Raw genomic sequence first — 14,046 nt, 5'->3', positions numbered from 1 at the left:
TAGTTCAATGTATTTACATCATTTCCATCAAACAATTATATTGTAGATTTATATAAATTAGTCAGGATATCCAATTGGTTATAGAATTACCATTGACCAGTTAAATGTAAACATTTCTAAATCATATATTATTTATATTATAATTTAAATTTATTGGATAATTATAGGTATTAACTTTGTATTGTATATATTATAATTATTATTATTATTATTATTATTATACAAGTATGTTTTATACTTGTTACTATATATAAACATCTTTATTCGTAAATAATTTTATAAATAGTAATAATTATAGTTAGGATGTTGATAACCTAAAAACATACAAAAATTACCTAAAAACTTCAAAAAATTATTTTAAAAAATGACCAAAGTATTCTACTTAAATAAATTAAAACAATTTAATTTAAAAATAATAACTATTATTAGGGATATAGGTGTGATAATGGGTATCAAAGTAATTTAAAATATGAGTTTTAATATTAATAGATAATAGTATGCATTTAAATTTTAAGTATTAGGTACATTATATTATTAAAACTACATTAAAAAATAATATAGAGATAAAAAAAAAAATTATATTAAAAATATTATAATTTTTATATTGCACTGTACAGTTAAAACGTATCTGATGTTTTCAAACATAAAACAATCGATCTGTTAGTAAATGTTTGAACGATGAAAAACTTCACTCAACATCAACGGTCATTCTTAAAGTAGATCATGTCATCAGTTGTTAGATCTTCTGGAATATCTTCTCCTCGATAAGCGTGTATGATCGGCGTACGTGTAAAAAAGTTCTTGTTTTATAATAATATTATTATATTATATTATTGATAACACGCATACGTTAAATCCAGTACCTTCGTTAGCCGACAGACAACTTAGACAATTACCTAGAACCTCGCACTTAAAGTAAATTTGGAGGCCCACAATTTGTGAAGTTCAAATAGTTAGATATATTTAGGAGTAAGGAAATTACATTGCATTTGCCTAGGGCCTTGCGATGGCATTGGATAAATCTTATCGGTACGTGATACATTAATCACAACAAAAACCCCATATAATAATAAAATTAGTATTTTAAATAATATTCAAATTTTCTTTAAAATCTTAAATTTCAGGAAAAACCCTCCCTCTTATAGTACAAAATTTACAAAAAATTACTTAAAATGTGTAAAAATATTTAAAAAATGACATTAAAAAACAAAAAATAAAATGCACAAAATGCAAAATTAAATTAGTACATTCTAAATTAAAGAAGCATAAAACAAATTTTAAGCTGCGATATCACTGTATCAGGATGAAAGGGGAAAAAATGGAAAATTCCTCACTATTAACTCTAGTAAGAATATATGTATAATATTAATGAAGATATCTTAAGATTCAAATTAAATCAAGAAATAATCAAGTTGGCAGAAATTCAAATAAAACAACTTTGATAAAATATTCTGTTAATCGATTTTGTCGTTTATAATATATAACTTTGTCGTTATACATACTAGTAAAATATAATTTTAATATTTTATAGTTCAAAATCATGTTTGTTTGAATGTATTGCCATATAAAACTTTTTAAACGTGAACTAGTTTGTACCACAGATATACATCTAATGCATTATGTGTAAGTGCGTGTAAAATGAAAACGTAATATTTTCCAGTCAGGCAATGTTACAATACAAAAAACAAAAAAGATTTTGTTGGGGCTTACTTTGTTTATTATCGTTAAGCTCTTATATGAGAGTATAAGTGTGTGTTTGTGTGTACGTATGCCCACGCACATGCGTATAATAAATAAATAGTTTCAAGTTAAATCACATCTGCTCCACTAAGATCATATATAATATTAAAATAATATATGTATGTAAAGCAACTAATGATCTCACAACAAAAATACTTCATTCTTTCGAGGACTTGGGGATTGGGATTAAAGACTCGTTCCTTTTCCTCTCGGCAGTTTTTACGTTATATCATGTACTCGGGTTGCTCAAGGTGACCACCGCTTAACCTCGGGCAACGGGAACTGAGGTTACGATTTATACGCCGGTGCGTTATGCGTGTGTGTCAGTACAAACGTGATGGTCGATTAATAATTATTATTACGTACCACTGTCGAAATGACCGTCGTCGTCTGCAACAAATTACGCCAACTAACAGAAGACTTCAACAGTAGATTTCGAGAATCCGGTCCGCACAGAGCTGATGATGATGCTGCTGCTGCTGTTATTCGAGTCAGTGCGCCATATAAGGGACACGAAATGTGGTTTTATCTAACAGCGCATGCGTATTATTGTTATTTTACCTAACCTAACACACCTGCCCACGCGTCAGTGTATAATATACACTCAACGTTTACCATGTAAGTTTGTTTAGGTATTTCGTTGGTAGTAGGTGCTGTATACGGTATGTGCTAGCGAGAGGCATCTTCGTGATTTTTTTCTCTTCATTTTGTAATATGATTTGATGGCCGTGTAAGTGATAATTCGTGGGGTATAAATAAGTGTGTTCACTTATGACCCGCATTTACCTTAAATCCGCGTGCGCAATTTTATTTCTAAATATTATATATTTATACTAAACACTAAATAATGCTATAAGTATTATTATTTATATATTGTCTGTTATTGTCGAGACCATTGCAATTCTATTCGGCACGATTAAATGATAACCGATCCCTTTTAGTAAACGAGAAACTTGAAAGTGGTTATGGTGAGGCGCTGCAACGATATTTATTGAGTTACTCGAACGATCGGAGATGACATTTACAGAGGAAACACGTCACTGTCATCCATCTTATCCGGACTTCCTCGCTTATACTGCGCTCCTAAACAATTCTTATAATAACGATTGAACAAAATTTTTAATTATTTCCTATACATTTTGGTTAAATTTATCCGAAACGCTTATATGTGACAATTAATCAGTAGAAATAGTAGAATAAAGATCATTGTAGACGCTTGTTGAATATAATTTAAACCTCCGTTTCGTAAACCGTTACATTTTAGACTCAGTGTCTCACAACTATCCGTTGTACAACATTATGTTTTATTTTTAATTTTAATGTACAATTATAACATTCAACTATCTACGTAGTTATATAATTATAGCCGATCTTGTATTTTTCAATGCAATAATGAGCGTGTGTATTTCGATTGTAGTTCCTTTTAGCTGTAACTATAGCGGTGTTACTGCAGTAACCAGACTTTGATCCGTTTAAAATCGTTAGCATGATAAACATGTGTTCAGTATCGATTGAGACGATTGTGTACAGGAAACGGGTGGACGTTAATTTTTTACGAGGGGTATTACTTGTATTTATATTGTAGTTTTTTAATGTTCACTCCACGTTTCATAATAATAATAATAACTGTGCTTGATGACCGCTATTGCAGGCACGGAAACAAGTTGTTATTACATTTTAAATTGAATACGAAAATTATAATAATTGTTATGCCTAATATTTCTTGTTCGCCTGTTTTTTTGTATAGCGAAAAAAAGAAATTAGTTCAACGAGCTTTCTGCTCTACAGGACAATGTATTCCTTATAATCGATCGCTATTTATATTTATTTATTTGAATACTTAAATATCATAATAGTTCTTTGATAGTAACGTTATGACATGTATATGGTATACGCATTAATGGTATTAATGTACTCATTATTTCACTGATTTAAAACTAATTAGTTAGAGGTTCTTGGCATGCTGTCTTAGAATTATTACCGATATGAAAATGATGGAGTTTGCCTTAACGTTCGACTGCGCGATATAGTTTATGTAGTCTTCACATAATTTGTTAAAGATTTTGACCATAGAAGAGATGTTTTATTGAATATGATGAGTGACCTTGAGAGACGGTCAAGGATATTTAATTTGTAATCGACCATTGAACTTTGAATCAAAATAAATAATATGTATCCTAATGATAAAATAATGTGATTATTAGTAATAATTACTAATTAAAATACTCAAATTTTAATTTTTCGGTTTAAATGTTAAAAATGAGATACAATATTATATCGTTTTTATGCTATTTATCTCACTGCCGGCTTAGTATACTTCTTACACCGGAAATTCAAAACTTTATAAAACAATAACATGTAAATTACTGTTATAATTACCCCTTCTGTTTTTAGTTTTATATTTTGATTACCAGCTGTTTTATTTAGTCTCACTTTCACTATGATAACAACTAACGATAGTCATAGAAATCTTTCAAATCATGACCATTGAAGATATTGTCAGAGTTAAATTTTGTTGTCATTTCCCTTTTGGCATCCATTGAGTTTTGTGTGTAAAAAAATGTTGATTTTTTTTTAACAAAATCCTTTCTCTGTTTGAGGCCACGTGATGTCGGTAGTCTCTGCGTGTGAAAGGCATGTTGGATTTAAATATATCTGGGCCATCATCTTCTCCGCCACGTTTTATGTATCGTATTTATGACACGTCAGTCCAGTGGTACATAAAGTAGACGATTTATAACTGACTCAGAGTATATGATGTAAACAAAATTATAAATGTATCGAATAACAGTCCATAAGATAATAACTCTTTCATTGTCGTGTACATAATGTAATCTTTATGTAACATAAATGTATGAACATTGTTTTAGAATCCAAAGTAATTTTTTTGACTTTTAATATAACTCACGACTTCTTTATCTAATGATATTTTTATTTAAATTTATTTGAATCCATAATTATTAAAGTGTAAGTACAATAGTTTTGTTACTTATTCATTCATATAATATAATTTAGCTTCAATTATTCTTATAAAACGTGATACGGTGTTTTATTCTGAATAGACTTGAAAAAAAATAACTTAAGTTACTATCTTTTGAACAATGAACAATGCAGTAATGAGAACATTATTATATAATGCCTATTGGAAAGACACCAATTTAATTATAAATAACTCTTTATTATAGACAGTATTTAAATTGGAAGACCACAACATGACATTGAATAATATAAATAATGTATCATAAAAATACTCAAAATAATGTTAATAAGGTGATTTATATCAAATTACATTTACTATTATAATACTTTGAATAAATTCAAAATAAATTCTACATTTATGTTTTATTTAAATTATAAGTTGTAACCATTTTATAAATTCGCCAAATAATTGCATTAAAGTTAATATTAACTACAATAAGACTAAACAAATATATAAATAAATATATGTTATTTAAACTAACTATATTTTAACGGACAATTTTTGGTATTTATTTATTTTAACTATTTCACAGCAATATGTAGTATGATTTTCCGTCTTAATTTAATAAAATTCAGTTTTTATAAATTTATTGTATGTAATTTTACATAATTTAACAGAAAAATTATATCAAAAAAATTATTTCATATGTTGTATACAACATGAATCAGCACAATAATTATTATTATAGATTTAGTAATTTAATTTAAGGTATTTGATTAAACTCTATTTCTATGAAATGGTATTTTATTTGATATTATATTTTCATTTTTAGTCTATCCATTGTGATATTGAAACAAAAGGCAAATGTATCCGTTTGGTGTTGAAGTATTGCAAATGGCTAGCTGACGAGCATCAAACTGCAAACCCGACCCATCAAGAGTTAGTGCAAACTGTACCGCTATTGACGAGAAAAGCGAAAAATTTCGAACACCGTTGGCAACTTTTATACATAAGATCGTTAGAGTGGATTTGTTTTATCGAAAGTCTTACTGTAAAGAAATGTCGAAAGGTATGTTGAACTAATTTTCTGGATCATTGGTTAAGCTAGAAAATTCTTATAGTTTCGGAGTAATCCATTTAACAGAAGTTAATGTAACGTAATAGGATTAATGTTTTTGTAACTAGCTACATAAAACGTGTACAATTTTTTTTTTTTTTTTGTAGGACAGTAATAGTTCTTCGGATTGTGATGAAGAACCGGTTCACAAATGTCCACGGCTAGTCGATCATAAATTGTCTTATCTTACAAACGTAAGTATTGACGTAACTTTATTTAATTAAAAATAAAATAAATAATTCAATTTAATATTTAGAATAAATACGATAGCTGTGAAATGGAAACAGAAACTTCACCATCTCCTGTGCTTCAATCTGAACGAATATCATTTGATGATACGGCTAATTTCCATAAGTAAATCAAATTCTTGAAGAAAAAAAACTTGCAAGTCGAAAAAGTTTTGTTATACTAACATTTTTATGTCTTACAGGTCGGATAGAAAAGGACCAAACTTAGCCACTTTCTACTACAAACATTTAGACACTGATTCGGAGCAAGAATCCCAAAAAAAGTTCGTTGTAGAAAGTGAAGTAAAAACATCAGAATCGTCAGAAGAAGAGTGGATTTACAGTACAAACAAGATGACAGAAGTAAAAAATCCTGATGTGCATGTGTCTTTGGCGGAACGAGCAAATTTAGAAGAAATCAAAGCTCTTGTCGAAAACGTTAATTGGTCAGTCTCTAAAAATAAAAACCCTGACAAACTTTGGATATCGGGTAGTGGTGTGAAAAAAAGAAATTTCAAACATGATAACTTTAATTCTGAAGTAATATATGGTTTTTATATTTATTTAATTAAAATCAAAATGTTACATAAATAATTGTATTTCTAGAATGAAGAATTCATTGCTGACAGCTGTGATGCGAGTGGTGAATATACTACAGAAGATGATGATCAACATTTCAGTTCGGACAATCATTCACATTTATCACAATCGTGTGATATAACCATAATGCAATCTACTGATCTGGATTTTTCTTCAAACCCAGGACATATCAATGATTATAGCCCTTCAAAGGTAATCTAGTTATATCAAATAAAATTATGAATATTATGTTATAGTTACTAAATCCAATTTTCAGGTTGTTCTAAGATCAAAAACAAATTCAGGAAACTCACTAAGACCTGTTAGCATGTCTGGTCTCCCTCAAAGTACTCCAAAAGCAAGATTCTTGACTGAATCATGCCATTTATCCGTTTCTGAATCAGCTCTGAACCAGATTTCTCATGAACAAGTATCTGTAAATGGCAGAGACTCGTCAACTATTGAGGAGTCCACAGCAACTCAAACGCAAGACTGTTGTGGATCTTTTAACACCAATTCTCTTAGGCGGCGTAAACTCAAACACAGAAGAAAGAGTACCATGGTAAGTAATATATCTGATATTTGTGTATGTGCGTGTGTGTGTGTTTGTGTTCGTGCGTGTTTGGTTGGTGCGTGTATAATTTTAGTATTAATTTAATTCTTTGTATATATAGGAAAGAAAAAGTAAAAGTGGATCTGCTGATAGTCTATCATCTGTAGTCAATTCTATAACATCTGTTCCCTACAACGAAATAACTGCATTTGGTTCATTTTCTGGCTCTTTATGTGGTATTCCTCAAAATGATTCACAACGAATGGATTCAGAAACTGAAGAAGAGACAGCCAAGGATTCAAAACGCCCAACAACGCGTAAACGTCCGATAAAAATGCCTGTATTTCGTTTGGGTGAATTTGGTGCTGTTACACCAAGAGAAAAAAGATTCCCCTTAACTACTCAGTTGCCATCTGGTACAACCGATTTTAGTTCATTTTCCGAGCAGGCTTGGGATAGTTATCAAGAAAAGTACTTAAGTGAACCGTACAGTGAGGACCCACCAGATCCAGATTCCGTTAGACGACTTCTAGATTTTGGCGATGACTACAGGAAATATATTGACAGTCAATCTGATTGCGCTTCTAGCATAGGAAGACCAAGTTGTGTAAGTACTTTGAGTGTCATCAATAAAATAACTATTTTCAATTGTTTTTATTATTCTAGCTTGATGATGAAACGTTTGAACAAGACTCTTCAGATTCCGTTCGTAAACTCATTATTAGGAGTCGGTTACAATTGAATTACTTCGAACAAGTGCTTTCCAAACTAGTAACTTACCCCAGTTCTAACCTCACAATTACGGAAATCGTAAGTAAATAATATTTAATTATAATTTTTAGTGTTTTCATGTTTTAATTTTCAGAACCAGCTAAGACAATGGTGCCGAGAAAATGAATATTGTCTCCGTTTTTGTTTGGAAGAAATTAAAGATAACAAAACTTGTGTTTCGACAAATGACAAAGCAGAACTTGAAAGTAAGTAGATATTGTTGTATAATGAATTAAACAGGATATCAAACTAATGAGTTCGATAAAATACAAGTTGTACTTAAAAATAATTCTGAAATCATCGAATATAATTTTACTGAAATGGAATGAGTTTTTATACAGACGAAAAATTAACCCAGATATTCACCCTAACGTGTGCATTACGCGTTTTGAATAAAATATTGTAGTTGTAACTATAATTCAAAAATAAAATATCTTTTATTTATTGCGGTTATTGGATGATCATTACGTTTTAATAAATGTAATATTGGCATTCATTAACGTTGTCATATAAAATACTATTAGATTTTCATTTTCAACATAAAATTAATAAAAATGTGTAAATATTACATTGATCTTAAATTTTAAATTTATTTTATTTCTAAGACATTTGTTTCCCTTTCAAAGTGTAAGATTATAGTTGAAGAATAACCATGTCAAAATACTTAAAAATTTAATTTGATAAATTTGTTAAAATTAACTAAAATTAAATAAAAAGGCCAACTATAATATGTTAAAATTAACTACATTTAGAACCAAAATATACGAATTAAAATAATTGTTTTTTGATGTTTTTGTGCTACTTTATCGTTATGACTAATTTTATTTTATTTTCACATTTATCTAAAAAATACGTTTAACATCATTATTAATAATACTTATAATCTCCGTGTAGTGCGGATAAACAAGTTTATGTATGATCCTTTTAGTCAAAATATAATATTAAGTTCATTTAATCATTAAATAAAATCTAGTTATAATAATAAAGTTATTTTTAACTAAACTAGGTATGGTTAAAAATGGTATTAAGTAATATTTTCTGGTCGTTTCGTTTCAATCGACTACATCATTATCGTGCAGAACCTTTCCTTACATCTTGACATCATCACGTCAGCGATATTTTTTTTTTTTCAAAAAGTTCTGCATGATAGTTTCGTCAATGGGAAGCACGCAACTTTGTTACATGCAAAATGCTTACCACCAACGAACTAGGCTGGTCACCGTGGTAACGCCCATAAATATGACGTCTTTCCCACGATCGTGGTTCGGACCGACCACACCAATATTGATCGGCATATAATATTTTTGTTTCGACGCCTCCGATCTCTCAAAATCGTCATATTGAAACATACAATGGGCGATTAGAAGTAATTTGAAAGCTTATAATAATATTGTTGTAATGTATTAACTTAAACTCTAAACTTAAACTTTAAACTCCAAATTACTTTAAAAAAAAAAGTAGTCAAATTGAAAATAGTCTACATTTTATTTTTAACTTCGTCAAATTACAAGGTAGTTGAAAACAAATTAAATTTAAATATTTCAAAATAATTCAAGTATGAGAGGATTTTCCTTTTTAACATAATTGGAAAATCATTGTTCAGTTCATTATTTTTTCAAGATATTGTTATGTAATAAGTTACGTTAACATTTATAGGTCATGATACAAACATAATAATAACAATTTGAATGTTTGAAAAAAAACTGAATTCAGTCTTGAACATTTCTGGATTAAATCCACATTATCCAACGAGTGGCACACAAAATAAATCATTTACATCATCGAGTTAGTACTTAGGAAATATCGTTGTTGATTATGTATACCAAACTCGCTAAAAATGAGTGTTTAAAGTTAATTTTTGCTTTTCAACTTACCGTCACCCAGCCTTATATAAAATAACCTTAATACTGCACTAGGTGGGTATGCAAAGCGTATTGACCGTGTCATAATTTTTTTATGTACATAAGTAGGATAAAGTCGTCGGCTGCGGTGCCCCACCTGCGCGGCGGTCGTAGCGCCCGCGCAAGTATTGTAATAATTCGTGCCATAGAACTATCAGGACGACGCGGTCGCACGTTAGTGTGTTATAAATCACCTATGCTAATCGCGAGCAAGATAAACGTACGTACTCTGTGTCCAGAGATACTATGTGTGTAAACATTTTGCAGGTGTTCATTTTTTTCGTTTCATTATTTTTTATTCGTTTTTTCACCGCTTACACCGTTGATGGTGTTATTACAATTGTGAAGGCACACTACCGATGCAGCACAAATTATTGCTTGCGAAATCGTGAACCAGTTGGTCCATAACGTTCACGTGCGACAGACGTACGTCGATCTCCTGTCGGTCGTCCGGTCCCGCGTCCCACCGGTATTTGCACTTTTCAATTTCTTCAGCATCGTCGGAGCAACACGCGCAAACACGGTAATCGTCGTAGGTGCAGCTCAAGGCTATTTTATCATTTTCGTCCTCGACTTTTATGCGATCGCGTGCCATACCGTTACTGTTGTGGTGAAACCCAACGCATCCGTCACATAATACTATCATGACGCTGTTCCGTGTGGAAGTGGCGCACGTGGCCACGCAGACCATGATTAAAGGTAAAATAACGTAAAATAAACGAATTTAGGCTTCAACCGCATGTCAACGTCCGTTCGTTCTGTATAAATATAATACGCACAAAATGTATATTTTCTTTTTGTATAAACAGGTGTCAGTTACGATTGCTTGTAGGTCTGTGTTTAAAACTATTTCGACTTTCGAAACAAATTAATACCAACCGTCAAACTCGTTAAAAAATAGCGACCTTGAATTGTTGCAGCCCACGTGCAATTCTAATCGAATTCATCGTTGTAATGTTGTCAATACTCTGTTTAATACTTCTTAGTTTTCGACGGAATTATGTACTCAGCATACCTTTTTTTCTTCATATAATATTAATACAGTATATTTTTCGAAAAATTAAAAATTAAAAAAATTAAAAATAAAAAAAATAAAAATTGAAAACATTTTGATATCTGCAAGACCACAGTGTGCATTTCAATCTAACCCAGAACTAAGGATCTCTATGTAATCAACGTACGATAAACGAGTTAACGTCATTCAATGTTATATATTTGGTCAAGTATGATATACAGTCATTTTTATACTTGTATCTATGAATAAATAAATTAAAAATAAGTAGGTTGATATAAATAGTAAATGTATAAATAGCGATTACAGTTTGAAAAATAAGTGTTCAAATTTCTACAATATATAAAATAATTTTTTTTTTATATTTATATTTTTTGGATACTTTATTTTTAGAAATTAATGAATCCTGTATCTTTCTTTCGTAATTTAAACTTGTTAAAGCTTGATTGATCAAACAAAAGGTATTATACAATTATTTTATTAATTTCTCTGCAAACTGATATTAACTCATCAATAGAATTTTATCTTTTTTTTTTATATTTTTATGGATTAATTATAACTCATGTTGTTAGCTTGATAGCGAGCGTTACTCCTCATCGTGATCATTAGAGCGCATAGTACAATTGTACATAAAATATAACAATAGAATGGTAAGAATAGTTTTAAGTGTAAAAATAACTGTTTCCGTGGAACGATGGATTTTAAAAACAAGTGCAAGAACATAATTATATTTTATACATTTCTTAATTGTTTTACTAATTAATGGTTGTACTCGATCATTTTGTTTTCATTGTTATTATGTATACATATATTGCAGATATATCATAATTTTTTTCTGTGTCAGTTGATATTTTTCTAAAAGAATATTTTTACTTGGGAAATTGGAAAGTTGGTGTGTTGGAAAATATAAGTTGAAAATATGCCTCTGTACCACCATAAATTAATATTGAGGCAGGTTTTAGAAAGTCATATTTTAAAATGCTGGGTTTTAGAATACAAGTTGTAGAAACACTGTGTTTTAGAAAATAAAATTTTTAGAATTTAAATTGTTAGAAATATTTTTATTTTTTATGCTGTTTACTCGCATATATAATGTTTTCTAATAGTTCTTTTATGATAAAAAATAAATATAATAATTGTTAATACTTAAGATTATTAGCAATAGCTTTCATAAATTCATCTAAATTATAATTAGAATCATCAACGATTCGATTGTTGCTTCAGTTGCATGTTGTTCTTTTTGAATTTTGGAGATAAATGAATGTATACCAGGATGAGTTGATAATAAATGATTGAAAATATTTTATATTCTAAAACACAGATTTTCTAAAAGTTTCATATTCTAAAATATAATTTTTTTAAATATTGTCATTCTTAAACTCGGCATTCTAAAGCTTGATTTTCGAAAACATGCACCTAAATCCCAAAAATTAGATCCAATTTACGCCACTGAATCTTATCATACTTATTCACGAATATAACTTAATTATATTTTTAAACTAATATTAGAATTTTGTTTATTTAGATAGATTACATTTTTTACAGGATATATTATTTTGAATAATTTAAAATTAATTTTTAATTTAAATTTCTAAACAATATGTCATTGAAAATAATTGCAAATCTTGCATTCGCCAAATTTACTAAACAAAATTCGTGTAATTTAATATTTGAAACAACTTTAGAACTTGATACATATTATTGTTTGTCTACCTTAGAAAGTTTCAGGAAAAATAAATTTAATGGAGAACCTATAAACTATATTTTTATACCATTTTATTTATTGAAGTTATGGACTTATGCTGTTTATTAATTTTTCAATATCATCTGTGTATGTAATATTATTATTGAGTTTTTATGAACTATGATGGCATAAAAATAAATTAGGGTTATGAGGTACTAACTCTGAGTAACTAATAATTTATTATTTCAGAATGGACCCCTATAAAAAAAAGGATAAATGCAAGTCATAATAAATCTAATTTTGGCTCACTGAATAACTACACTGTATATTTATAAATATGACTTCTCTATTTATTTTATGTCATTCAATCGAGATCAAAATAATAAATATTGATATTAGCCGCATTTTTTAATAAATACATAAATAATAAATACAATTAAATGTTGGTTATGAAATTAAATTAAATTTACGCTTCAGAAATTCTTAATAAAAATAATTTATGATCACAAATTATGGTACTCCAAAATATCGAAATCATTAACCATCTTCTGATCAGGAGCGGGTTTAAAGGGGTGGTTAAGAGGGCAATAGCCCCCCTCTCTTGGAACTGGAGTCTTTGTTTTTTTTAACTTAAGTATTATGAATATTATGATATATCAATAGTTATTAAATATCGTAATTGTGAAACAAATACATTAAAATAAAAAAAATAATTATTTACTTCAGAGTGACTCAAAAACATATTCTGAGAATCAAAATTATAAATAGATTTATATAACTAGCTACATTTTTGAACTTCAAATAGCCCCCCTTCTTGGTGAGTGATAAAAACCACCCCTGTTTCTGATTGATAGTTTTTTATAAGATTTATAACCTTCCTTGCTCCTTATTGTAGTAAAACATTTAAAAAAAAAAAAAAGAATATAAAAAAATTTTCAGATGAGGGAAATAAAATTGTGTTCATTTGTACTTAAATATAAATTTCATATTTATTAAAAAAATTTACTAAATGGAGCTGAAAGACCAAGTCAGCAAAAAATATAAAATAAGCAATCAAACATTCATCATAACATTGTGTAATATATATATATATAGTAAATCTTTGGTGGATATCCGGGGGGGCTTAACCCTCTCAAAAATGTTTGTCAAATTTTAAGAATCATTTTCTTCAAATATACATCGTACATTTCAAATATTGAGGATATTTTCCTTATAATGTCATAAATATTATATACCGATCAGGGGCGGATCCAGAGTCGGGGAACTGTGGGTCAAGCCATTTCAAGAGGCCATTTATTAGGAATGAAACTGAATTAGAAATGAATACCTTGTAAAAAAAAAAAAAAAAAAAACACAATATGCTCATAAAACTGTATATTTATATTACATTTTAGAATTAGTGATACCAACGATAATGACTTATTTACGATTAATAAATATAATCTAATTTTTTCTGCGCAATAAACGTACGGAATAAAATATGATTTGCTTAACTTTATACTAAAACAATATAATTTAAAATATAAATTATGAATTGAAAAA

General features: G+C 28.8%; 1 protein-coding gene across 1 annotated transcript in view; it reads left to right on the top strand.

The window, feature by feature from the left end:
• LOC112682208 overlaps positions 1–14,046 on the top strand; it is a 131,153-nt gene that overhangs the window by 86,356 nt on the left and 30,751 nt on the right. The window contains exons 9-17 of the mRNA XM_025552723.1: positions 5,493–5,729; positions 5,885–5,971; positions 6,034–6,131; positions 6,208–6,544; positions 6,611–6,796; positions 6,861–7,145; positions 7,258–7,743; positions 7,803–7,946; positions 8,002–8,113. Of these exons, the coding sequence (XP_025408508.1) occupies positions 5,493–5,729; positions 5,885–5,971; positions 6,034–6,131; positions 6,208–6,544; positions 6,611–6,796; positions 6,861–7,145; positions 7,258–7,743; positions 7,803–7,946; positions 8,002–8,113 (1,972 nt within the window). The remainder of the gene's footprint in view (positions 1–5,492; positions 5,730–5,884; positions 5,972–6,033; positions 6,132–6,207; positions 6,545–6,610; positions 6,797–6,860; positions 7,146–7,257; positions 7,744–7,802; positions 7,947–8,001; positions 8,114–14,046) is intronic.

Source organism: Sipha flava, unplaced genomic scaffold, assembly GCF_003268045.1.
Source record: "Sipha flava isolate LNK unplaced genomic scaffold, YSA_version1 200_pilon_pilon, whole genome shotgun sequence".
Lineage (NCBI taxonomy): Eukaryota > Metazoa > Arthropoda > Insecta > Hemiptera > Aphididae > Sipha > Sipha flava.
Note: the sequence above shows the minus strand (reverse complement) of the source record. Positions and strands in the feature narration are given on the sequence as shown.